The 21,596-nt window shown below is 48.1% G+C and overlaps 8 protein-coding genes and 1 non-coding gene across 9 annotated transcripts; 4 read left to right on the forward strand and 5 right to left on the reverse strand.

Annotated features, from left to right (window-relative positions):
• Positions 1-11: 11 nt before the first annotated feature.
• B0J16DRAFT_336729 (40S ribosomal protein S7) lies at positions 12-1,333 on the forward strand. The gene is made up of 3 exons (XM_046127274.1): positions 12-278; positions 640-722; positions 773-1,333. The coding sequence occupies exons 1-3, from the start codon at positions 117-119 to the stop codon at positions 1,137-1,139; spliced, it is 612 nt and encodes a 203-aa protein (XP_045984165.1). The 5' UTR covers positions 12-116; the 3' UTR covers positions 1,140-1,333.
• B0J16DRAFT_370233 (dynactin subunit 4) lies at positions 1,334-3,151 on the reverse strand. The gene is made up of 2 exons (XM_046130353.1): positions 2,830-3,151; positions 1,334-2,777 (listed from the first exon to the last, which is right to left on the reverse strand). Exons 1-2 carry the CDS (start codon positions 3,114-3,116, stop codon positions 1,397-1,399), a joined length of 1,668 nt encoding a protein of 555 aa, XP_045984166.1. The 5' UTR covers positions 3,117-3,151; the 3' UTR covers positions 1,334-1,396.
• A 2,697-nt stretch (positions 3,152-5,848) lies between these two features.
• On the forward strand, positions 5,849-9,074 carry B0J16DRAFT_336736 (uncharacterized protein). Its single transcript, XM_046127275.1, has 3 exons — positions 5,849-6,380; positions 6,430-7,008; positions 7,070-9,074. The coding sequence occupies exons 1-3, from the start codon at positions 6,240-6,242 to the stop codon at positions 8,855-8,857; spliced, it is 2,508 nt and encodes an 835-aa protein (XP_045984167.1). The 5' UTR covers positions 5,849-6,239; the 3' UTR covers positions 8,858-9,074.
• Position 9,075: 1 nt separating this feature from the next.
• Positions 9,076-10,185, reverse strand: B0J16DRAFT_89868 (uncharacterized protein). Its single transcript, XM_046134653.1, has 2 exons — positions 9,526-10,185; positions 9,076-9,477 (listed from the first exon to the last, which is right to left on the reverse strand). The coding sequence occupies exons 1-2, from the start codon at positions 10,097-10,099 to the stop codon at positions 9,392-9,394; spliced, it is 660 nt and encodes a 219-aa protein (XP_045984168.1). The 5' UTR covers positions 10,100-10,185; the 3' UTR covers positions 9,076-9,391.
• Positions 10,186-10,452: 267 nt separating this feature from the next.
• Positions 10,453-13,578, reverse strand: B0J16DRAFT_370236 (uncharacterized protein; the record flags this gene model as incomplete). Its single annotated transcript, XM_046130354.1, has 7 exons — positions 10,453-11,297; positions 11,346-11,643; positions 11,798-11,812; positions 11,961-12,029; positions 12,271-12,548; positions 12,598-13,058; positions 13,108-13,578. 7 exons carry the CDS (start codon positions 13,576-13,578, stop codon positions 10,694-10,696), a joined length of 2,196 nt encoding a protein of 731 aa, XP_045984169.1. The 3' UTR covers positions 10,453-10,693.
• Positions 13,579-14,141: 563 nt separating this feature from the next.
• B0J16DRAFT_412737 (uncharacterized protein) lies at positions 14,142-16,043 on the reverse strand. The gene has a single exon (XM_046133339.1). It carries the CDS (start codon positions 15,821-15,823, stop codon positions 14,177-14,179), a length of 1,647 nt encoding a protein of 548 aa, XP_045984170.1. The 5' UTR covers positions 15,824-16,043; the 3' UTR covers positions 14,142-14,176.
• Positions 16,044-17,167: 1,124 nt separating this feature from the next.
• B0J16DRAFT_t97 lies at positions 17,168-17,253 on the forward strand. Its single transcript has one exon. It is a non-coding gene; the product is annotated as a tRNA-OTHER (tRNA).
• A 1,704-nt stretch (positions 17,254-18,957) lies between these two features.
• B0J16DRAFT_354622 (uncharacterized protein) lies at positions 18,958-20,198 on the forward strand (the record flags this gene model as incomplete). The annotated part of the gene is made up of 4 exons (XM_046129382.1): positions 18,958-19,240; positions 19,301-19,665; positions 19,715-19,755; positions 19,802-20,198. 4 exons carry the CDS (start codon positions 18,958-18,960, stop codon positions 20,196-20,198), a joined length of 1,086 nt encoding a protein of 361 aa, XP_045984171.1.
• Positions 20,199-20,394: 196 nt separating this feature from the next.
• Positions 20,395-21,485, reverse strand: B0J16DRAFT_370240 (Alpha/Beta hydrolase protein). Its single transcript, XM_046130355.1, has one exon. It carries the CDS (start codon positions 21,338-21,340, stop codon positions 20,429-20,431), a length of 912 nt encoding a protein of 303 aa, XP_045984172.1. The 5' UTR covers positions 21,341-21,485; the 3' UTR covers positions 20,395-20,428.
• Between the last annotated feature and the right edge of the window lie 111 nt (positions 21,486-21,596).

Genomic DNA, 21,596 nt, shown 5'->3' on the forward strand with positions numbered 1-21,596 from the left:
CCCCAATTTAGCGACAATCCACCCTGCTGTGCCAGCTACTCTCAAAAATAATAACGGCCTCGCAACAGCACTCAACTCCGTCGTCGTCAATTCACGTAGTCGAACCAGCCGTCAAAATGAGCGCCCAGGCCCTTAACAAGATCGCTCCCAACAGCCCCTCGAGGCAGAACCCCTCCGAGCTCGAGACCAGCATCGCTCAGGCTCTCTACGACCTCGAGTCCAACACCTCCGATCTCAAGGTCGCCCTCCGACCTCTTCAGATCGTCTCTGCCCGTGAGGTGAGAATACCGTGAAATATCCAAACCTAGGTACTCGTTTCGAGAAATCCTGTTCCCACACAAGAAACTGTCTTGCAATGGCAATGGCGTGGATCTTTCCCGCGTCCACTTTCCTCTCCGCCTCACGACCGCGGCGCACACTTTTCTACCTTTCGCACGTCGAGAAGATTTCCGAAGATGTGACAATTTTCGAGAGATATTGAAGACTAGAGAGATGGAGATTGTTGCGCTCATCTTCCCCATGTCGTTTGAGGCGGGAGGTAGTGCTCAGCCGGAGTATCATTGACTTCTGTGGAACAGGACGGGAAGCGGTCCAAGGTTTCGTCCTGGAGCTCGCATGCTGACTTGGGATCTTGATTAGATCGAGGTTGGCCACGGCAAGAAGGCTATTGTCATCTTTGTCCCCGTCCCTTCCCTGCAGGGCTTCCACCGCGTCCAGCAGCGGTAAGATATCCCTATCCCTGAAACTGATAACCAATACTAATGACCTACAGTCTCACCCGTGAGCTCGAGAAGAAGTTCTCTGACCGCCACGTCCTGATCCTCGCTTCTCGCCGCATCTTGCCCCGCCCTAAGCGATCTGCCCGCAGCCGCAACACCCAGAAGCAGAAGCGACCCCGTTCGCGAACCCTCACTGCCGTCCACGACGCCATCCTCGAGGATCTCACCTACCCCGTCGAGATCGTCGGCAAGCGCGTCCGCACCAAGGAGGACGGTTCCAAGCTCCTCAAGGTCATCCTCGACGAGAAGGAGCGTGGTGGTGTTGACTACCGCCTCGACACCTACTCTGAGGTCTACCGCCGTTTGACAGGCCGCAACGTCAACTTCGAGTTCCCTCAGAGCGGTCCCGCTGACTACTAAGTCGGTGCGTTCGAGATGAGATAGAACTTGAAGAAAAATAACCAAATGTCTTCATCAATCAGGGCTGGGAGTGCTTTTTAAACTATTGTTGGTTGGTCAAAAAAGGGGCTTGGCGTCTTTAAAGAAAGTAGCTTGATAAATGGTACAAGCTGCGTATGATTTGACAAGACAACCTAAACACTTCTTCCGTCCATGACTTTGTCCAATTATTGGGTATCTAAATCTATGTGTCTCATGTGCATGTCTACGTAAAGTATTTAATGGTATCCGATGCGTCCAACTCCCAGTACGCACCAGTAAGCAAGCTCTCGCTTCTCCTGGCCTTCCTTTTCCTTTGCCGATCCTCCACCGACGACATCTTGCTGGGAGTCAGCTTCCCATTCCATTCTCACAAACATGGGTATCTCCAGAATATCCTCGTCCTCCTTCAGAGGACTCTTGTCCTTGATCTTATCGTCCAGTTGTAGCGAAGCAGGTACCACTTCTAAAATGATACTGACCCAGTTACGTCCTCGCTCCCAAATCTTACCCGCCTCAGGCTGTCCGCTGCTCTCCTCACCCTTACGCTTCTTATCCCGGTCATCACCTCTCAGAGCATCATCCCACACATCTTCCGCATTGGCATCAATCTCAAACTGCGGACACAAGATGGTGACTTTGCTTGAAAACCTGCCTGGCGTGCTGTTTGGTGTGGCAAGTGTAACCTTGATATCGTCGAACAGAGGGTTCTTGAACGTAACGATGTAGTGGTGTGGAGTAAGAGGCTTGAGGGTGGGCTCCTCTTGGATTAGGGGACGCAAGGTGGAGTGTACAGGTAGGACTGTAGGGTTGAGGGGTCGGATGGTGATGGTTGGTATGTACGACTTTGCGACCAATTTGATCTTGAATCGTGTGGAGGTGACCTTGTTTTCTGGTTTGGAGATGATGTGTCTGCATACAGAGCAACGCTTGGAGCGCTTTGTTCGGAGGAGATATGGTATAGGTCGTAGACCATCTTGGAATCTCTGGGTCTCTGCTTGTTGAAGGTTTTGCTCAATGGTAGCTGTTGAGTCCAACCCTTCTTGGTGCAGTTTCTTGATCTGGGCAGATTCGTCCAGGTCGGCTAGCTTGAGACCTTCCTCTGGTGAAAGAGCCTCACGCATGACATCCGATGGGCCGTTGCGCTTGCGAGAATGTCCATGACCAGTGTACATAGCCATAATTCTCGTCAACGCAGCAGGTGAATTAAAGCCCAGACTGTCGTTGAGCGAACCCACCCCGCTGGAAGCATTCGAGTCCGCCAACTGCCCTTGGTAGAAGGACTTCAAATTGGCATACTGAAGGTCCGCATCGACCTCGTGGTCGGCGAGCGGAGGTGGAGGCTCATCTGGTCGGGCCTTGCGACGTTCCTTGAGGTCCTTGGCCGTGAGCTTCAAACCACCGCCGTTGTTGACCTTGGAAAGCTGTGTGAATATGCCACTCGGTCGTTCAAAGTCGATGCCAATCTCGGTCGACGTCCAGTTACAGTACTGGCAATATAGAGCGTATTCGTCTTTGGGTTGCACCGAGGGATCTGCGCCTGGTTTCGGTTCGTTGGGTATAGCCATGACCTGAACAGGTCCGATACAAATGGGACATTGATAACAACTTCGAGTGCATCTATTCGCATCGTCAGGCCTTTGTTCTCTCAACATTCCTTTGATGTATTTACCTGTTTCCCTCGCTGCGCAAGTTACTGCTCGGAACCTCAAAGAGACAGTTGGGACAATAGTATGTCACAATCTCTTCGTTGACGCATCTCGGACATCGGATCTGCTGACAGTCTTCGCAGTAGAGGAGGTACTCTAGCGGGTAGAGGCTGTAGTTTGAGCGAGGATCGTGGGGGTCGAATGTATGCTCTGCGGAAGCGGAGGTTGGTGTTTGGGGGGTTTGTTGATCGGCAGGGGAGTTGTCGGAGCAGGGACACTGGATGTACGTGTATGGTATCACGGGCGGCATTGCAGCGGTGTGATGTTGAGTATCGCCAGCTTGACTTTTTGGGTTGGAGGAAGCTCTTTGTCTTGAAGGTGAAACTGGGGTCTTGGGGTTCGGTGAGCTTAGGTGGGATCGTCACTCGGTGAGGGGCCAATCATATTTTAGGGTCACCAATACAGCGAGACATAGCCTATTACAGATTCATAGTAAATCCCATAGCAGAAATCCATCATCAATCTCGATCATATCTTAATACTACTGAAATAGCTAAAGCCTTTTGCTTTTCCCAGATCGTAGATGATGATCTGTCAGACATTGTCTTTAAAGCTGGCGATGCATCAGTACGCTATCCTATCAAGACAATAAAACTATGGTCAGACTGAGTTTGCTTCTGCATTACCGCCCATTCATCTGCATCAATAGTTTCTCCAGTCCAGGCCAATGGAAACGCCATTGACATTCAGCTGTTTCTCCGACTTTCTTCTACTGAACCCCTACCTTTAATACTCTCTATTAATCGACCTAAACTGAGCGCTGACCATCTACGACCCTTATTTTAGCATCTTTCTCTTTACGAGACATGTCATCCAAAGACCCTTATTGTTTCAACTTCATCTTTATTCATGCAAAATTCTTCACCTCCGTTCTTCTCTTCCTTCTTTAGATATATTAAAGTGCACGATCCTCTCCGTGAATGGCTTCATCCGAGCACTCGGTTTATACCAACGCTGCAAGGAACTTGTATCCCGTCCCTACCATCAAAAAGCATGAATGGGAGGCTTTTCATGCATACTTTTTCCGACACAGTGGCGTTTTTCCCATACAAAACAGTCAGCGTCTGTGTTGGTTTAGTGAAACACACAACTGAAAAAAGACCTGCTACAGTATTCCTCGGCCGCTTTTTAGTGTCCGTCTCAAGTTCAGCTCTCAATAAAAGCGGGAGCTGGACCAAATACGATCTAGACGTTTTTTGTCAAATGGATCTTTGGTCTTGTCTTTTCGCCGACAAGGTCAACCTTGTAAAGAGATCAAGTATTTTCCGCCTTACAAACGTCTGGCATCAACGATGATCCCTCCTTGTAGGGCTGGTCTGTGTAAGAAACTTGACTCTAAATTGAATTCTTTTTTCCTCGCTTCTCGATTGTGCCGAGACCGAATTGCCCGAGCTCGGGATCCGATCTGTGTCCTTCTCGCCTTGTATGGATGAAAGTTGGCTTTTTTGTCTCGGCCTTGGATGAGAGAGAATATATCTGCACGACATTGGATATTCTGAGCGGGGCGATTGGAGTTTAACTTTACGACGGAGTGATTTAATGATGAAAGAATACCTCATACTAGTCGCCTTAGTTTACGGATACTACTATTCCGTGCTTGGTGATGTTGAATGGCCTGAGCTTGGCTGCATTTACTGCACTTGTATCTGCACCTAGGGCCTCTTTTGCCCCTGGTTGAGCTGCCCCTTGGTCCAAGCAACCCTAACAAACTATCTTAGGCTTGGCTGAATTCCCCAAAAGGGTCCAAGTATTGACGCCTCTTTACCCGGTGCGGCTGAGTTTACCACCACCACCGTTGAGTTGATTCTGATTCTGGAGAGCGGCAGTTGCAAACTTGATACAGAAATCACCAGGGATATGATATCCATGTCAGGAAGAAAGAAAGATGCATGCATGCCCAGGTGGAGTTAGAGAAATCTCCAGACCCCAATTATTTCTTCTTCAAGTTCCAGACTCTGGGAGACCTTGTGGAGATGGAGAAGACCATGTTTAATTCCCGAGAGAAAAAACCTGGTAGACGTCACAGATTAAGACCCAATTTCCAATCCTCGGTTCAAGAAATTAAGCCACTTTCCATTGCGAGAATCCCGATGGTCGATCCTGTTAGTTCGGAAAGTCCGGTTCAATTGATAATCATGAGTTTAATGATCTTCAAGAGAAATATGTTGTGCTGCCTTTTGTGTGACTACGAGCTACATCATTGTTGATGCAGAGAAACACACCATTGAAACTACTGAGGCTAACGTCGTGATGGTGGGTGGTAAGCTAACAGACTAATGAGTTGTAGTGGTGTTGTTGTTGGAGATGCTCCGATCTATCAGATCGAGCCTGAAGATTTCCGTCAAGTTGGCCCTTCCATTGGATCGAGGGCTTACATGTGGGTGGTATGTATGGATGAGACGATACTCGGTTGTCGTTTAGAGACGAGACTGGGCCTCAACGATACCTGGTAACTGGGTCCCTCGAAACAGACTCACTCACTTATTCACTCATCCACTCGCTTATACGATGTGGGCGGACTAACCGAACATCATCAGCCTCAATGAGGGTCTCTCTTCAGCTCTTGTCAACATCGTATCCAACGATGCATAACGAGCACTGATCAGCAACAGTCCAGACATAAGCCTCTCTATGAGAGACGTCAGATAAAGCCAGCTCATCTCAGTGATCATAGCTTCCTGTAGATAATTAGCTCTAGCTCAGACTAGCCTGGCAAACTGCAGGGATCGCCATTGAATGGATGACACCAACGCTAGACTAACGCAGTGGCTTGATGGTAGGCTCATGTCTCACAGGTTGAGTCTCCTCCCCGACTGACCGGGGCCCTGGCTGGTCTGTCCTCCCGGACATTGAACCAAGGTCCAGGGTCCGCTTAAGTTGTGTGAAGAGAAAGAGAGAAAGAGAGAAAGAGAGACTTGGCCGTACCGTAGAATATTAACATAACTGCCCTCTCCCCCCCCTGACCTGAACCCGAAGAATGGAGGGAGATCTCTGATGCTCCCGAATGTCTTGATTCTTACGTAGGACCCGTCATGGAACCCTGTGCCTGACGTCTTTTTGTCTTTTGGTTGGGAGTTTATAATGTCATGACGAGCGAAACTCTACTATTATAATTAACGGAAACTCGCTTCTCGCAACTCTAGCCTCAACTCAAACCAACCGACGCTGAGAAAGACATACATATTGCGACATAACCAGACGAAACAAACGAAAAGAGACAAAGAAACCTGCAACATCCCGACGACACGGCTATCTGCATTGATTGTTCAGCCACTTTCAGCTAATATCGACTTTTATTTATATTGGATCCATTGGTGTTTGACGAAATCCAACTCAGCTCAACATATACACTTATACGACGAACCCCTTCGCCATGCCTGCGACCATGTTGAATTCTCGTCAGAGTTCTCTGAGGTTCAGTGCCATGGTGAATGGGAGAACCGAGGAACCACTCCCAGTTATGCGGTGGGATGGTGCTGCAAGGTCGTCTACGAACTGGAACAACATCCGTCGAGTAAGAAGAACTTCATTCTGGTATGAGCAATGATATCTAACGTGAATAGGACCCTGAACTGTGGTTTCGAAGTGGAAACTGTATGGTTCACTTACACGCAAAAGGACACTCCAGAAGAGGCCCTTCCTTCAAAGTCCCTTTCACAGCCCTCCTCGACACCCAATGCTATCCTCTCATCGAGAGATTCCTCGCCTGGGAGTCCGACCAAAAGAAACCCAGCTTTCGCGAACTCGTGCGATGGAGCAGAGAAAACCCCACGCAGATGATCGAACTGTACATCCCACCACCACCCAACACAGACAAAGCTCAAGCTTTCAACTACCATCTGGCCACTCGCAACTTCTTCGCCTGGATCTTTCGACGATCAATGGTTGGCACAAGTCTTGGCAGCGCCGTAATTGGCTTGTTGCATAGTATGCACGAGTTTCGTTGCGGCGTGGAGGATAATGTCACCGATATGTTGGACTACTTTGACGAAGAGGGCTACCTCGATATGGCGAACCAGCCTAACCATGCATTGGCTATGCTGCAGCTTGCAGAGTCATTTCAAATGCGGGATCTGTATATCCGGGCGTTTGCTCATTGCGTAGGCATGAGCGAATATGTGTTTGAAAGCCCTGGTTTCATGGTATGTTTTGTGATATATGCAAGTGAGGAATGTTGAAGAGAACGCCACTGACGAAAAGCAGGAACTCAACCCCGCGACTCGCAAACTCATTCGAAAGAGACATTTGGAGCTAGACTACCGTGTGACCCGCTCCTCCTCTATGCTTAAAACTTTCCTGGATGAGGAGTTGTCAGAGGCGCACTTGAGCGTTGCAGCTGGCGCCCGCGCCCATCTCGAGCGGTTCCGAAGCTTTCTGCTATCGTTTTACACGGCCAAGCTGGGATACTACCCGCCAGCCACTGCCGATCCCGACGACGGTGTGTTTGACCCTGCTGCTCTGCGAATAATGCGCGAGGATTTCGAAGCACTCTATGATCTCCTGGTTGATGACCAGTATACCAAATCTTATACCATGCCGCCTACTGCGCATGGAGGAATCTGCACTATGCAGTTGGTGCAGTCTTTTGACTTGCAGCATGAATACGTTACTCTAACGCATCCCCTGCCGCTGATTCCTGATTCGAATGGACATAACTCGCGGCTAAAGGCGTGGCGAAGGTCTGAACGCAAGGTTACTGCTCACGCAGCGCTTGTCAATGCTTCGAATTTGATAAAGCCTGGTGTTTCGCAGAATGATCTTGTGAAAGCCTATAAGCGCTTTGAGGAAGACTCTATCATGTCTCCCAACAAGGCTGATAAGCAGGAGAAGGTGTCGCTGGTGGATGCTCGCAAGGTGCGATGGATTCTCATCTACGCGGCATACCAAGTTCTTCGCCATGTCACCGAACTGGCGCCTGAGTTGGAAGAGGAGGAGATTGACGAAGCTCACTATAACCTGTCTGCGCAGACCGAGGGACTCCCACCGTGGGACACACCGCGGGAAATGGGCCATATGCTGAAGCGTCAGACGCAGTATGTCACCGGCCCAATGGACTGGACTGTGTACGCAGATGACGATGCTAACGGACGAGACGATACGAGGATTGAGATCAAGCCTGACATTGACTACTTTGCTCTCACCCAACAATCCCGTCCGCAGACGCAGAATGGTCAGAGGGAACGTCGGGCATCGATGCCTTCTCGACCCGTCATGCCTCCTCGTCCGTCACGCTCAAACTCCTTCTCCCAAGCTCTCAGCCGCTCTTCAACCTTTCGTCGCTCCATCGCCATGTTCAAATCGCCTAGTAGCACACCGCCTCAATCTATCGCCCCTGCTCGACCTACATACCATGAGATTGTTGTTCACGGGTACGGCAACGGAACAAATGATGTCAGCCTTGATGCAGAACCGGAGGCAGATCTCACCTGCGAATCAAAGCTATATGATCTGGGTCCTGAATTACCTTTGCCTTCTCCCGAGAGCTTCATCTCTCCTCCATCTTGCCCTGAGAGTTTTATCTCATCCTCTCCTTCCCCTCAGAGCATTATTTCCCCTTCACCCTCCCCCGAAAGCTTTAACCACACTATCGACTCTCCCCGAGACACCGTCGATACACCACCCCTGATCGAACATTACGTGGAACCCATCGTGCCCAAAGACGTCAAGGCCCGTCGCGAACGCCGCCGTGACGTAAGAAGCATGATCGGCCGGGTCCCCAAGCGCAACGGCCGTCCCATAAGTGCCATCTTCTCCGACAGCTGCAGCTCATTCGAGAAGGACGCTACAAGTCGACGACACAGCATGTTTCCTGCCCCATTGCGCATCAAGACACAAGTCGATGAACCGTTTATTCTGAGTGAAGATGCGGATTGGGCGGCGATGCAGACGTTTATGGATAGTCCTGGACAGATGTCTGAGACGGATGATGATATGATGCCTGCTTGGGAGCAGTATGCTGATTTGGGAGGATTGACTGATATGCGGTCCTAAAACTACATTCTTGCGCCAGACGCGTATTTTTCTTTACTTTCTTCTTTGTTATTAGCGAATACCCCCTTTTATATATTCTGTATGATAGGACATGTTGGATGTCTAGATGAGAAAGATGATTAGTTTACTATGTTTGGTGGGAAAGCCCTGGTGGTTATAGTTAGGGTTAGGTGGTGTAATTATATAACCTACAACCAATTACGAAGCTTAGTGTTCATCCTACTGTCTTTGACTGTATGCTTGTATTACGTGGTGTGTTTGGTGAACTGAGAACTCATGTGATCAATTGATATGTACGACCGTCTCATCGTCAAGTCATCCCTCGTTACCGTTACTCATACAAAAGTCCCTTCGTATCGAATAACTCTCAACCATTTAATCTACTCAGTTCTTTGCTTCACTGGTTGACCAGAAGCAAGAGTCAATCCATTGATGATATCCTTTCCGAATGCCCAGATCATGTAAGTGGGAAGCACGAGCCAGAAGCCACTGCCATAAGTTAGCGCTGGTGTTACTCTAGTTATAGATAAGGACTTACTTGGGAATGATCCAAAGAGTGAGAATGTCCATAGGAGTGTTGTGTCCGATGTTGTCAAACTCGCTGTAGTACTCATTGGCCCCTGTAGTTTGTTAGTTGGCATCCAAACACCCATGTAGATTTGACTTACAGTAAAGAGCAGTCTTGCTCAGAGTCATAACCGCAGCACTGAACCCAATAACAACAGCCAAAGCACCATCCCGTCCACCAACCTTCTTCTTCCCATCAACCTTATCAGCCCTGAAGATCTTCCACAGATAAACAAGATACATCAAAGTCTCAACAACATTCATAGCCGTCTGCGCACCCGTAAATCCGTTCTTCCGCTCAAAAGCCTTCTGCCCATAAATGTGATCAACCTGACCATACAGCGCATAAGGCGTGTACAAAGGCCAGTGGAGATATCCATTGGGCATGGTGTGCGGACGGCCGAACACGTAGCCAGAGTCCCACGCAACGAGGGGTAGAGAGACAGCGAGCCAGAGAAGGGTAGCTGAGGAGGGGATGTGAGCCCATTTTTGAGGAAAATCGGTTGAGAGACGACGCTTTTTGGCTGAGCCATTTGTCGTTGAGGAAGAAGTAGTTTTGATGCTTCTTTTGCGGGTTGAAGGTGTTGCTGGGATGGAGGGCAGTTCGGTGTGGAATTCTGGTGCGAATTCAGGGCCGACGCTTGCGCCGCGGGAGCTTGCACGAGTAGTGACCATTTTGAAGAGATTGGAGAGATGTTTGTGGGAGAGAAGTAAATTGTTGTTAAAAAGTAAACAATGTAAATAAACAAGGTAAAAAATAGTCGTCGGTCAGTGGAGTGAAGCCCTGAAGAGGCCCATTAAAGTCGGATCAGTTCCATCCATAACTTCCGACGTCACACACCCGTTTCCTCTTTAGGAAAATTAAAGGAAAGTCCCCTGGCGGGGGAAGCTTTTAGTGGCTTCTCGGCAGATGAGAGGGATGTCACACTTTTGATGGTGATTGGTTTGGATGAGTCGGCGTGTCATTTATTTGGACGTATTTTAATACGATAATTTAGTGCATCATCTGTTTGTCTTGAATTTGGAATGATGAAACTGTGATGTGAACAGAATATCCTCTAAGGCTTAGGATGCTAGAATAAAGCAGTCTAAGTACTGGTCTAAGTTGGCATAAGGTGACTAAATTATTTCGTCTCTTAGGCTCAGTAGTCAATTCTTCTAACGCCCTGCCGAGTGTGCCGGAGGGATGACTCTGGGTTAATTCCTTGATGAACAGGATGTATACGCAGCTATCTAATGACTCTATAACTCTGACACTGTATCAGTTGTCTAGCTCCCAAATGTATCACCCCCGTTCTCAAGAAACTCCCTCTCCTCCATCCTCATCTCCCTTCCCAACGCCTTATTTCTATGCGGATACCTCCCAAACCTCTCAATAATAACCCGGTGCTTCTCCTCAAACTGCAGACTCATCTGCCCAACAGCCTTCGCCTTCTCAGGATCAGCCTGTACAACCTCCCTCGCTCTCACCTCATACTCATCCTTACCACCTGTTCCCTCCAACAAGCTGAGAATATCCTGGTTCATACGATTAAACGCTGCCACAGCTTGATCATGAGTATCTAGATCTTCAGAATGCATTAAGGGCATGTAGAACCAGTTGCGGTGGGAAAATACCCAGCGGATTTCGGGGGATGCATCGGGTATGCCTTGGGAGATGGCTGCGAGGGAGATTTGTTCGGCCAGAGCGTCGAAGTAGGTGAAGCAGATGGAAGACTTTTCGCCACGGTAGGAGTTGCGTGGGATTTGGTCCAGGAGGATGATTAGACTTAACCAGTCTAGTGAGTCGCGGGGTTGGGCGATGGCGAGAAGCTCTTGGGCTGATGTTATGCCTGCGCTGCGGATGGCTTCCAAAATGGGACTGAACTGAGCGCTGGGAACGTGTTAGAGGATCGACTGGCCAGGGATGGTGAGTACTTACACGCAAACATCGTCGAACTGCTTATCTGAAAAGAACCATCGTTTTTGATACTCCGGCCCAGCAATAATGCGATCAGCATTCTGCGGCAGATGCTCAAACCAAAAGGCCCTCAGTGCCTCAAGCTTGTCATAAGTGAGATGGTCCTTCAGACTATCCAAATCCTTGCCCTGAGAACCCATGTCGACAGATTGGGCTTGCAGCTTGTAGTTCGATGAACTGAACGGCCTTGTTGCAGGGAAGTAACTCTGATAGACTCTTGTTGGTACAATGGCCAGTCCGGAAAGAGCGCCGCGTTGATCTGATATCCATTCAGCACTGAAATAACATATAACGATAAAGAGAGACCAACATGCTAGACGACGAGCTGTAATGGTCCAGCTTGACGATGTTCGGATTGGTGTTCTCATTGAAGATGAGGGAGATCTATGCAAGATTTGCTAGAACGGACTTACGAAAGAGAAGGTATGCTATGTGACTTATAGCAGTGACTCAACATGACAAATCAATGACCCAATTGGAGTTGTAAAGAAAGGAGGAAATTCTTGGAGCACATCACATTGGATCGTCCGACTCGACCGATCCACTCCGGGATCCACCTCGGCCTTGTAAGAATACCGAGCTCCTCGGGTCCGGATGACCAATCTTCGGCGCTTACTCCGTCTCCGATTACCCGATTAGGATATACTACCCAATGATAATCACATTTAAAGAGACGAGTTGTATAAGACGACAATAAATTGCAGAGTATTAAGTACTAATCTAGCAGGACCCGGGGAATACAAGGTTTCGAAACCTGTATCAGAATTAAACCAAAGGACACACAACAAGCTCGCGTCGAAATCCAGACAGACGCCTTAGATCATCATCATAGCAGCAAGAACAGCAAAAAGACCAGCTCCTCCAGCAACGACCTTGGTGTTCGCACCGTTGACAACAGGAGTGACATCGCCGGTGGGAGTAGAAGCAGCGCCAGCGTCGGAGGTAGCAGTAGCAGTGGCAGTTGCGAGAGCGCTAACATCAATCACCTGGAGAGTTCGTAGGAGCTCAGGAGTGGTGTAAGTCTCGCTCTCGCCTGCGTAGCTGATGACGGAGAAGGGAAGCTTGGAGACAGGTGTAGCGGAGGGAAAGGCGAGACGGTCGGTGGCATCGGCGACTGGCTTGATGTCTGCGCGGTCAAAGGGGTCGTCGGCAGGGTTGAGAACGCTATAAACATCAATACTGGGTATAAGTGAAAGGCGAAAGGGTGACTTACGTGTCGATAACATGAGCGACACCGTTGAAGAGCAGAACATTAGTGAACAGAATCTTGGCACCGTTCACCCAAGCACTCCCATCCTCCGCAACAGTAAATGTCAAATCAGCGCCCTGAAAGCTAGGAACAGTAACATTCGCCAAATCAGTCGAGAAAAGAACATCATCCACAAAATGGTACTTGAGAACCTGCTGGATCGTCTCCAGATCAGCGCTCTCGAGGACGGAACCGATGGCTTCAAACGCTGGGTCGTTGGGGATAAACACGGTAAAGTCAGAGATGTTCTGAAGACCGGAAGCGTCGGCACCGATGTTGCCGAAGTTGTAGGGCAGATCAGCTGCGTTCACGGCGGCGTTGAAGTTGAGGAGGTTGTCGCGACGGGTGAAGAGTTGCAGGGGTGCGCCGAAGCTGAGGACTGTGTCGACCTTGTGGACGATGACCGAGTCGCCGATTTTGATGTCCTGCACATAATCAGTATAAGTCATATCTTGAATAAATAGGGAGACTTACGGCTTCGGTCACGTAGGAGAGAGTTTCTTCACCAGAGATGACAACAACATCATCACCATCCTTCACAATCCCATTATACTGCCCACCAGTAAAGTTTCCAAAAGGCTGACGGTAATTAACAAAGCTACCATCCAAAAGAGACTGCACAAAGACAGGAATGTCCGTGGCAACACTGGCAGGGTAGTATCCCTTGAAGACGTGGTTGGAAAGAAGAGCGCCAATGGCAATGGTGTCGTTCTTCTGCGAAATAGCTTCTCCTTCGGGAATGTCGCGGGGGACTGAGTCAAAGGCTTTGTTGGTGGGAGCGAAGATGGTGATGTTGCTTGCGGATACGAGAGTCTCTGCGATGTCGGGGACAAGAGCGAGGAGTTCGGCAAGGGTTGACAGGTCTTCTTGGGATGCGATGATGCTGGCTAGATCGCTTTGGGCGACGACTGCCGTTGCGAGGGCTGCAAGGTTGAAGAATTTCATTGTGAAAATGATGATACTGTTGATGTTTTTTATTAAGTGATTGAAGAGGCTTTTGAAGCTGAGATGACTGTGAAGCTGTTGAGTGATGATAGACTTGTACTGAGGCTATCTGCAATCTTTATACACAACATTATATTATCGTGAAGCTATAATGAACCATCAAAATCACAATCCCAAATTCCAATTTCTTTCAAAGTCAGGGATAACTTCAAATCAAAGCATCATAGACTAACAGCATCTGTAAGCAGAAGCAGAATGTTGCGAATTCATCTTGCTTGTTACGACCTCAAAACACCAGGTTTGAAACCGTCAACGGCAAAAATTGACCGTCCCCATAAAACAAAGACCCTGGATAGACAAGCTTGATTGCTATCCGGGGACACAGCCTTAATTCAGCACTGCCTCGTTAATGCCGGTAATTATAACACTGGAACAAGAGTCGTGTACGTCATTTGAGACTCTGACATACGGGGAATTTTATGCGGCACAGTCACTTACATGGGGCTAGTTCTTCATTGGACGGCTCGCCATTGAATTGAGCTTCTAGAACAACTACATGATCCGATAAATATTAATTAATTATTAAAAATGTTATAGCTTAGAAATGTCCATTGGGGCTGAGCACGTCGATTTCTTGCTCGGCTGTTCCTCTTTCCAGATTCGTCTCGTATCGCTCGATGATGCTCTCGTAGTCATTCAGCCATACAGATAACCACTCTACAGATCCGATGATCCTGGTATTCCAGTTCCCCATATGCGGATCGAGCTTGAGAAGATTCTCTTTGACGGATATGAGCTTGTTCATGGCTTCCCTGACATGCAGGTCCGAGCGGGTCAGGATTTGGCTATACGTGTTTCCAGGTGCAGACACTGCCACGAATACCTTGATAAGGATGGATAGTGTGTAACTAACTGATGGTCCGAAGCAGAGCGACGGTAGGCTGAGGATCAAGCTGGGCTCCATTTCGAGGACGATGTCGATGGCGAGATGGCATGCTTCGACGAGGGAGCGCAGGGCTGTTGCGGTTGTGGGTGTTATTTGGGAGGGGCAGGCAAAGTCGTGTACTCCGATGCGTTCAGCGAGGTAGGGTGATCCGAAGAGGATTTTGTTGGTGGCTGTGTGCAGAACTGACTCATTGACGTGGATAGCAGCTAGCATCCTCCAGAATCGAAGCTGAGCATCGTGCGCGAGCGGTCTGCTGCTCAGAGCGTTGAGGTCGCTGTATGCCTGTGCCCTCGTCGCCGCTGCGATATCAGAGTCTGTATCGTGGAAGGCGTGGATGTTGCAGAGTTCCAACCCGGAAGCAACTTGAGCGTGAAGCCTCACTGTGTAGATCATCTCCAAGAACAAAGGGTCTGAACCATCAGTCTCCAAAGCGTGGAGTGCTTCGTAGTGTGAAGTTCCCCAGTCGAAGGAATATGCTCTTCTGAGGCCCAGAGCAGCCATAGTTGAAGTCATCCATGAGACTAACCATGTCTTTTGCATTTCCAACGTGGGAGGTCCTTGGATGCGGAAGAACCATGCTGGTGCAGAAGTCTGCATTTCTGTGCCTCCTAGACCGAGTTCAACGCCGAGGTCGCGGGCTAGAGATGCGAGTTGTATAGGGTTGCCATGGTTCATGTCGATGGATGGTCTTATCCAGAGACTCATAACTAGAGCAGCTTGGATGAGATCGACTGATGGGCTTTTGAGACCGACTGCTGCTTTGCCCAGTATCTCGAGCGTCTTTGTCCGCAGTTCCTCTTGAGTTTGCGGATCGATTCCTGCATCTGAAGGGGCCACAGAAAACAAAGCCATGAGTTTGATAGGCGTCTTTGTCCTCATAGCATCCAGCCAAGAACGTGCCGAACTCCCATCCACAGTCGGAATAAGATACCAGAACTGCCCAGCCATCGACGAACAAGCCTCAAGACCTGTAACCTGCGTCTCATAATCCAAATGCGCATCCAGAAACCCAAGATCAGAAGCCAAAGAACTCCCAGGCCAATTCCCCTCTGACGAAAACACCGAAGTGGCTCTGGTAGAAGTAGCAGCCTGCGTAGAAACCCCATCCAACCTATCCTGCAAAGCCTTAACCTGCTCCTCCAATTCAGAGATTCTATCTCTTTGCCATTTCCTAGCAGCAGGGACACAAGTGATACTGAATCGAGTGCATCGCTCGCATGTTGATGGGTCGTTGGGTGAGGGATCGCATTTGACTTTGAGAGCCTGGCAGGCTTCGCAGGCGCGAGATCTTTTCTTCATGGTGGCATGGTTGTGACTTGAAAGAAGGGCCTGTTGAGAGGCGATTTATAAGTGAGATGTGAGAGGAGAGTGGCTGAGTATTCTGGGTTGTATTTGTGATGCGTTGGATGTAATGGATGGTTGGTTGTTTGAGTAATCAGGTTCTAGCGGGGTGATGGTAGGTCGTCATCCATTAATTAATGCTAGCGTTTGACGTCTCGACTTACGATTGAGAATTTAGGTGGTACGAAAATTCATGAGGTTTCAATTCTCTTGTAACTCGAGCTTTTGCGAAGTGTGATTGTTGAGTTTCCCATTGCCTTATATTGTCTAATACCTGCAGCCTGAGTGTGATACACGACCTATGCATTCTGGCTCATTCTGGCCTCACGGTTAGAGCGTTCCATTATCGCCCTTTTTTTTTAAACTCTTTTAATATTTAAACTTCAAAATGGTTCAACTCCATTGTAAACTTTTGCGCAGTAGACCGACGTTTGGTTCAGGTTATAATGTGTAATACCTGCTGCCTGAGTGTGATACACGACCTATGCATTCTGGCTCCTTCTGGCCTCACGGTCAGAGCGTTCCATTACAGCCCTTTTTTTTCTTTCTTAAAATTTGCTGTCTGTGTTTAAGGTTCACAACTGTTCAATCCCCTTGCCCAGCTTTCGCTGCCATTCCACTTTTGCCAGTATTATGTTTTGTCTGCCATGGCACGCCTACTACCTTAGTAGTTGAAGATATTCATGGTTATGGAGCTGTAGTTAGTGGATTGATCATGAGCTAGGTACCATGCCATGAAATAAAAATAGCTCATGTTTGTGATAGGGCCTCGGTGAGAGTATGAGTAATGACTGATGCGTATTTACTTTCCCTTTTTCTTTAAATATTTTCATGTTACTTTTGTGTTCAAGTCGCTTTTTCTCGTTCTCATTGTTGTTATCTCCCCACGTTTCGCTCTTTCAGGTCTCCATTAATCCCTAGGTACCCGCTAGCGGGTCTGTTCCACATGGTCACGTGAGCGAGGCGCTGTATGTTTCTCACCCCCTCCAGGATCATCTACCACAACTCTTCCTCATAAAATTCTCTTTCCCGGGTTTCGCTTGGTGTTTTGGCGTCGCCCTTCTCTCTCTCTTGTTTCTCCAGTCTTGAATTTTTTCTTCCGGAAACAAAAGCGAGGTTCTCACTGGCCCCACCTTGAGCCACATGTGGCTGCCCTGACACCAGAACCACCACCACTCATCTCGCAACACCGGGAAGGAAGGAACGACCATCACGACAACCGGTCCAACCCCTCACCTTCCCAATGAACACTTTATCAACAGTATTTAAATTGTAGAATTATTGACCGTCCCAACCAAGGGCGTAATGGTGGCGTAGGGGTCTGATCGCGTAGGCCGCGGTGTCACAGCCCGTGTCTAAGATCGCTGGTTCGAATCCAGCCCGTCCTGTCTCGAAACAGGTGTGTTCCTTGGGCTCTGGAGCAAACTCTAGGGAATAATTCCTCTTCTCCTGCGTTGGGGTTGAGGGGTGGACGTAGTAGGCATCTTCCAAATGCTTTGCGAACCATTTTGCTGTAGTGAGCTTCTTTTTTGGACGAGAGGTATACCAACGTTCTATGAAGTGTAGGCATCAATAAGACTGTAGACTTACACCATTATCGAGATAAAAAGGAACAGGGGCGTATTCATTTGGCGCTGGTGCTTTAACACCGACGTCAAAGGAAGCCATGAATGGGGCAAGCTTGCTTCGGCAATGGTTCATAGTAGGGTGATCCCAAGTCAATAAATCCTAGCCGGGTGTAAGCCACTTGGACCTAATCAGTCCAATGAGTGAATCTCCTACTTGTCCTGGGCTCTGACCATACAATTCCAAGACCACGGTCATGACCGAGCCAGCTGTAACGAACCTCATCTCCTAATCCGCAGCGGATCCGAAGCAAGGACCAGGTTGATGTCATTGGAATGATCTACCGGCAACTCGATTTTGAACTGCAACCATATTAGAGTGATCAAGATCTTGAATTGTAATGTACGGCATGACCGTCACCGTATTCACTGACAAATGACAGCTGAAACAAGACGATTGTCTGATCTGTAGAGCTTAACAATTACACGAGGCTCATGAGAGCCCTACCAACGGACGCTAATTCTATAGCGCCAAATCATGTTTCACAGGCTAAAAAGATCCGCTCTGCCGGCGATAATTATAGAGGTGCTACGTAATTTAGGGGTTTCTTTCAAGATGGTCAGTTGTGATAGATCATTCGTCATGTCAATTGTAAGGAGGATTGTCCGTGAAAAATATTTACATGACCCAGGATACTCCTGGTTTGGATGATGAATTGCTAACAAATATGTGCTTTCTGCGGCCAGCCTCCTTGACGCCAGCCATATCGACCATCAACGGATCTTCACCGAGCAAGCATCTCTCAACCCTTCAGCTTCCTTTTGTCCATCCATTTACAAACTCTAATCATCTTTAACGAATGTTTTTTCTTTTTCGCAAAGGAATTGGCTGTATCATGCGGCCGTTGACATAGGTCCACTATTTATCTGACTTGACTCGTCGTGGTCAGCCAGCGACACTTGCTGCTCCGTGGTGAGATATTAGAAACATACTACAGCGCCTTCTGGAACTTGTTAGTGTCGGGCAATACTAATAGGTAGGGCTGTTGTCGTTTAGAGCGAGCTGACATCATTCAAGAAGTCATTTTTTACTCAGTGTTCAACATCTATGTAGAGTTCTTGATGATGGAAAGTCTGCATATGCCAGTCGATGAGAATTAATTCCCTCTACATCACATAATCAACAAGGATGCATCAGCTGAAATGCAGCATATCTGCAGATAAATCTTCAACGGTCGAATGGAGATCAAGTCTCGCCTTATGAACAAGGATCCCCTGCTGAAGATCTGTGCGAGAATGGATTCTTCGATCCGTGCTTCTTCCCCTTCAATATGATCAATACTATGATTAACAACAATGAGATCGGGTTAGATCACTTAGTGTCGATGCTTTTCTTCAATATCTATGTATGAAACCCGTTCTTCCCTTTCTAGAAGCTTGTTCTTTATGTCTCTGTTTTTCTCCCACACTCTTTTTACCTTTCCTTTCTAGTATTGTTCCCATCTGCAGTGCAGATTTATCTCTAAAATGTCAGATCTATGGAAAGGACCAACATTCACAGAAGTCAAGGCTGGCTCAAATGACATGAACATTGCCAGTATCGCCTGGGGCATATCGCTCGGCGTCGGAATGTTCACTTTTGTCAAGGGTCTACGACAAACGATCGATGCATGGAATAGAGGCAAGAAGTTTAACCATTATGTTATCTTGCTTTGGTTGGAGTGGGCTAGCAGTTGTCTTATGAGTGCTGTTACTTGGTGTTATTTGAGAAACTACATTCCCGGCGGGTTTCCGGTTTTCTTCGTCTTGAGTAAGTTGTGCAATTCCCATGGTGTTTAGATTGAGTGAAGGTGGTAACTAACAGTGTCAGTCTTTCTTTGGTGTATACAGATTCAAGCCCTCATCCAAATCATCGTCAACCGAATTGCGATCCTTATGGTCGACCGTCGAAAAGCGAAATGGCTCAAGATCTGGTCATTCGTTATTATTCTTTGCGTCAACATCAGCGTCTTTACGATTTGGATCCCTGCGAGATTAGAGGTTAACCAGACCTGGGTCAACATTAACAAAGTCTGGGATAGAATTGAAAAGGTCATCTTTTTGTTTGTCGACGCTGGACTGAACCTTTACTTTATTCATCTTGTGCATTCGAGGCTTATTGCGAATGGTCTCACCAAGTATACTCGGCTATTCAAATTCAATCTGGGCATGATTGCTGTTTCCATGACTATGGATGTAAGTTACTACCTTCACTTGCCTGTATTTGAAGATGCTAACTGGTCAGGTCCTTCTCATTGCAATGATGTCTCTCCCCAACGACATCGTGTAAGTCCTCTCCACCAACCTACTCATCTCTTGCTAACAACCCCAGTTACGTCCAATTCCATCCCCTCGCTTATCTCGTCAAACTCCACATCGAAATGAACATGGCCGATCTCATCATCAAAGTCGTGAAAGCCAGCAACGGAAACGGCTACGACTACTCAGGCTCCAAGTCCGGCAGTACCCAACCTAAGCAAAAGAGCGGCAACAAGCTCGGCAAGGGCCATATCCCTTCAGCCATGTTCATCGGAGGAAACTTGACCTTTGTACAGGCAGGCGACGACGATATTGAGATGAACAACTTGGAGGGTGGGATTCAAAAGACTACAAGGACGGAGGTTGAGGTTGTGGTTAAACAGACCAGAGCTTCTGATAGTGACGATCGGGACGGCAGCGATTCAGGCTCGGCGAGGGCGTTACGAAAGAACAATGTTTATACGGTATGATCTCTTCTCAAGAACGACTTGTATGGAAAGCTAACTGCATAGGTCCCCGAACCCAAAAGACGGCGGAGCTCTCAGATTGCGATTCTCACAGCACCATAAACTGGATTTCCTTTCTTTTTTACCGTATACTATAGACGATACCCTTGCTTTCACTAGCAGAACACTTAGACAAATAACAATCAAATTCAAATCAACAATAACGAGTCCTTCATTTAACCTTATCTAGTGACCTAGTTCATGTACTTAGCATACCACTCCAAAAACTGCTCCGGCTCCCTCTGGAAATAAGTATACCCGTCCCACCTCTTCTCAGTCCCCTCAATCCACTTGATCTTCTTCTCCTCAATAGGAATATTGTCATAAACAGACTGCACATCCGCCGGCGTCGTACAAGGATCATCGCGCACCTGGTACAGAAACGTCGGCACATTAGTATGCTTCGCATCGCTGGGTGGATCGAGCTGGTTGATGTGAAAGCTCGTCTTCATGAAGAACATCCGATCTGCTTCTTCCATGAACGATTCAGGCGCGCCCATCGTCTTGATGAGTTTTCCGATGGAGGATTTGGCGGATATAGGTTGTGGTGCGACCATGCAGCGCACACCCTTGAAGGCATCGGGTCGATGCCTCATTGCCGAGAATGTTGCGTTTGCGCCGGCGCAGCGACTGAATAGTCCGATGGTCATATCCTTCAACTCCTCCCTTCCTCTAACATACTTCAACGACCCTAGGACATCCCTCCATTCAAAGAAGCCAAACAGGCCCTGATTTCCCTGTCCGCTCAAACCATGATTTCTAAGATCATACGCAATGACACTGTATCCCGCGTCATGAAGGATCTTGTAATCAGGGATGAAATTGACTTCAAAGTCGTTGCCGGGCATGAGGTTGTTCCAGGGTTCGAGATGAGAGGGGATGCCTGCGCGGTTGAACCAGTGTGGGTGGTTGGCGATTATGATCTTGTTGGAGTTTTCGCAGGGGATGAACCAGCCTTCTAGAGGGACGCCGTCGTCGGAGGGGAAGTATATGTCTTCGTAGGAGAGACCAGCTTCGGAGGGGTTATGCATTATCGGGGCCAGCGGCCAGCCTCTAAAGTCGTCTATGACGGTTTGGAGAATTGATTTGAGTTCTTCTGAGGCCATGGTTACTGTCTTTGCTATGTGATCTAATTGCAATTCTCTAGAGCACAAATGAAGGCAAAACGTGTGTTCTTATAATATGTCGACCTAACATGTAAGACGATCTGCCGAGAATTGAGGCTATTCAACCTTGTAGTTTTAGACTTGCCGTTGGAGGAATTCCCCACTGAATCCTTCGTTCGACTTTAGCTTATCGACTCGGCTTTATAATTGTCGTGATTTTATCCCGACTCATATCTGGTCTTTGTCGCGAGAAACT

This window comes from Fusarium flagelliforme, assembly GCF_020744385.1.
Source record: "Fusarium flagelliforme strain FIESC 12 MPI-CAGE-AA-0113 chromosome Unknown B0J16scaffold_3, whole genome shotgun sequence".
Classification (NCBI taxonomy): Eukaryota; Fungi; Ascomycota; class Sordariomycetes; order Hypocreales; family Nectriaceae; genus Fusarium; species Fusarium flagelliforme.

Coding starts and splice junctions, on each gene's coding strand:
- B0J16DRAFT_89868 (XM_046134653.1), bottom strand. CDS start 10,099: ATGGTCACTACTCGTGCAAGCTCCCGCGGCGCAAGCGTCGGCCCTGAA. Junction 9,478..9,525: donor GAGCAAGACTGCTCTTTACT/GTAAGTCAAATC, acceptor AACAAACTACAG/GGGCCAATGAGTACTACAGC.
- B0J16DRAFT_370233 (XM_046130353.1), bottom strand. CDS start 3,116: ATGCCGCCCGTGATACCATACACGTACATCCAGTGTCCCTGCTCCGAC. Junction 2,778..2,829: donor TTGCGCAGCGAGGGAAACAG/GTAAATACATCA, acceptor CGATGCGAATAG/ATGCACTCGAAGTTGTTATC.
- B0J16DRAFT_336736 (XM_046127275.1), top strand. CDS start 6,240: ATGCCTGCGACCATGTTGAATTCTCGTCAGAGTTCTCTGAGGTTCAGT. Junction 6,381..6,429: donor ACTGGAACAACATCCGTCGA/GTAAGAAGAACT, acceptor TAACGTGAATAG/GACCCTGAACTGTGGTTTCG. Junction 7,009..7,069: donor TTGAAAGCCCTGGTTTCATG/GTATGTTTTGTG, acceptor GACGAAAAGCAG/GAACTCAACCCCGCGACTCG.
- B0J16DRAFT_370240 (XM_046130355.1), bottom strand. CDS start 21,340: ATGGCCTCAGAAGAACTCAAATCAATTCTCCAAACCGTCATAGACGAC.
- B0J16DRAFT_412737 (XM_046133339.1), bottom strand. CDS start 15,823: ATGAAGAAAAGATCTCGCGCCTGCGAAGCCTGCCAGGCTCTCAAAGTC.
- B0J16DRAFT_336729 (XM_046127274.1), top strand. CDS start 117: ATGAGCGCCCAGGCCCTTAACAAGATCGCTCCCAACAGCCCCTCGAGG. Junction 279..639: donor AGATCGTCTCTGCCCGTGAG/GTGAGAATACCG, acceptor GATCTTGATTAG/ATCGAGGTTGGCCACGGCAA. Junction 723..772: donor TTCCACCGCGTCCAGCAGCG/GTAAGATATCCC, acceptor AATGACCTACAG/TCTCACCCGTGAGCTCGAGA.